Consider the following 1,087-nt stretch of genomic DNA (forward strand, 5'->3'; position numbering starts at 1 on the left):
AAGAATGAGGTAGCTCTTTACCTGTTTTTAAATTCTATGGTCACCATTTACAATGGAACACTAAGCAGATTAGGTCAGCAGTCTCAATCCCCCAGCACCTACAGAATATGCATGCCAGCTGGCCTTCCTTGGGCAACCAGGACATCATGCCAGCTGGCCTTCCTTAGGTGACCAGGGCATCATGCCAGCTGGCCTTCCTTAGGTGACCAGGGCATCATGCCAGCTGGCCTTTCTTAGGCGACCAGGGCATCGTCACTAAACCATCTTCCTTTCTGCAGGACGCAGAGCTGAGGCTGGTGAAATTCTTGCCTGAGATCTTGGCTCTGCAAAGAGATCTAGTCAAACAGTTCCAGAATGTCCCCGAAGTTGAGTACAGTTCCATCAGAGGTTTTATTCGAAGCCACCATTCAGGTATGACTCTACTCAAGCTCTGAAAAGAATTCATGACCATTTGTGTTTAACAGATAAAGGGATGAGGGCTCAATAGCAGGTCACTGGGCCCTAAGTGTTCGGCATGAGATGAAGAGACCCTAATTCCAGCTAGCCAAGCTGCGACAGGAAGGCATAGAGCTGCTGTGGGTCAGAATGTGGCTGTATTGTTGTCACAGTTCTTCTGAAATGCTTTGCTCAACAGATGGGCTGAGAAAGCTGTTACACGATCGAATCACCATCTTTCTGTCCACATGGAATGCACTGAGGCGGTCGCTGGAGACCAATGGTGAGTGTCTTCCTCCCTCCAGCAGAGTGTCACAATAGGATGTGCTGTGCACACACTGCTCTGAAGCTCGGTGTTGTCCATTACACCCAGCACCATGCAAGCTCTCTAGGTCTCTTCAGATGGAGGCTGTGTTAGGGGGTTACTATTACCGTGATGAAGCATCATAGCCAAAGCAAGTTGTGGAGGAAAAGGTTTACGTGGCTTATTTCTTCCTCAGCACTGTATCATCAGAGGAGTCAGGAGAGGAATCTGGAGGCAGGAGCTGATGCACAGGCCGTGAGCATGGGGAGCAGGGTGAATGTTTCTGCTTCTTAGCTTATTCGCCATGGCCTGCTCTTAGAGAGCCAGGACCACCAGGACAGAGAATGC

The 1,087-nt window shown here is 49.7% G+C and overlaps 1 protein-coding gene across 1 annotated transcript in view; it reads left to right on the plus strand.

Moving 5' to 3' along the window:
- Rnf213 (ring finger protein 213) overlaps positions 1-1,087 on the plus strand; it is a 110,078-nt gene that overhangs the window by 98,326 nt on the left and 10,665 nt on the right. Inside the window, 3 exon segments of the mRNA XM_031354095.1 lie at positions 279-411; positions 635-718; positions 936-1,012. Of these exon segments, the coding sequence (XP_031209955.1) occupies positions 279-411; positions 635-718; positions 936-1,012 (294 nt within the window).

This window comes from Mastomys coucha, unplaced genomic scaffold, assembly GCF_008632895.1.
Source record: "Mastomys coucha isolate ucsf_1 unplaced genomic scaffold, UCSF_Mcou_1 pScaffold5, whole genome shotgun sequence".
In the NCBI taxonomy this organism is placed as follows: domain Eukaryota; kingdom Metazoa; phylum Chordata; class Mammalia; order Rodentia; family Muridae; genus Mastomys; species Mastomys coucha.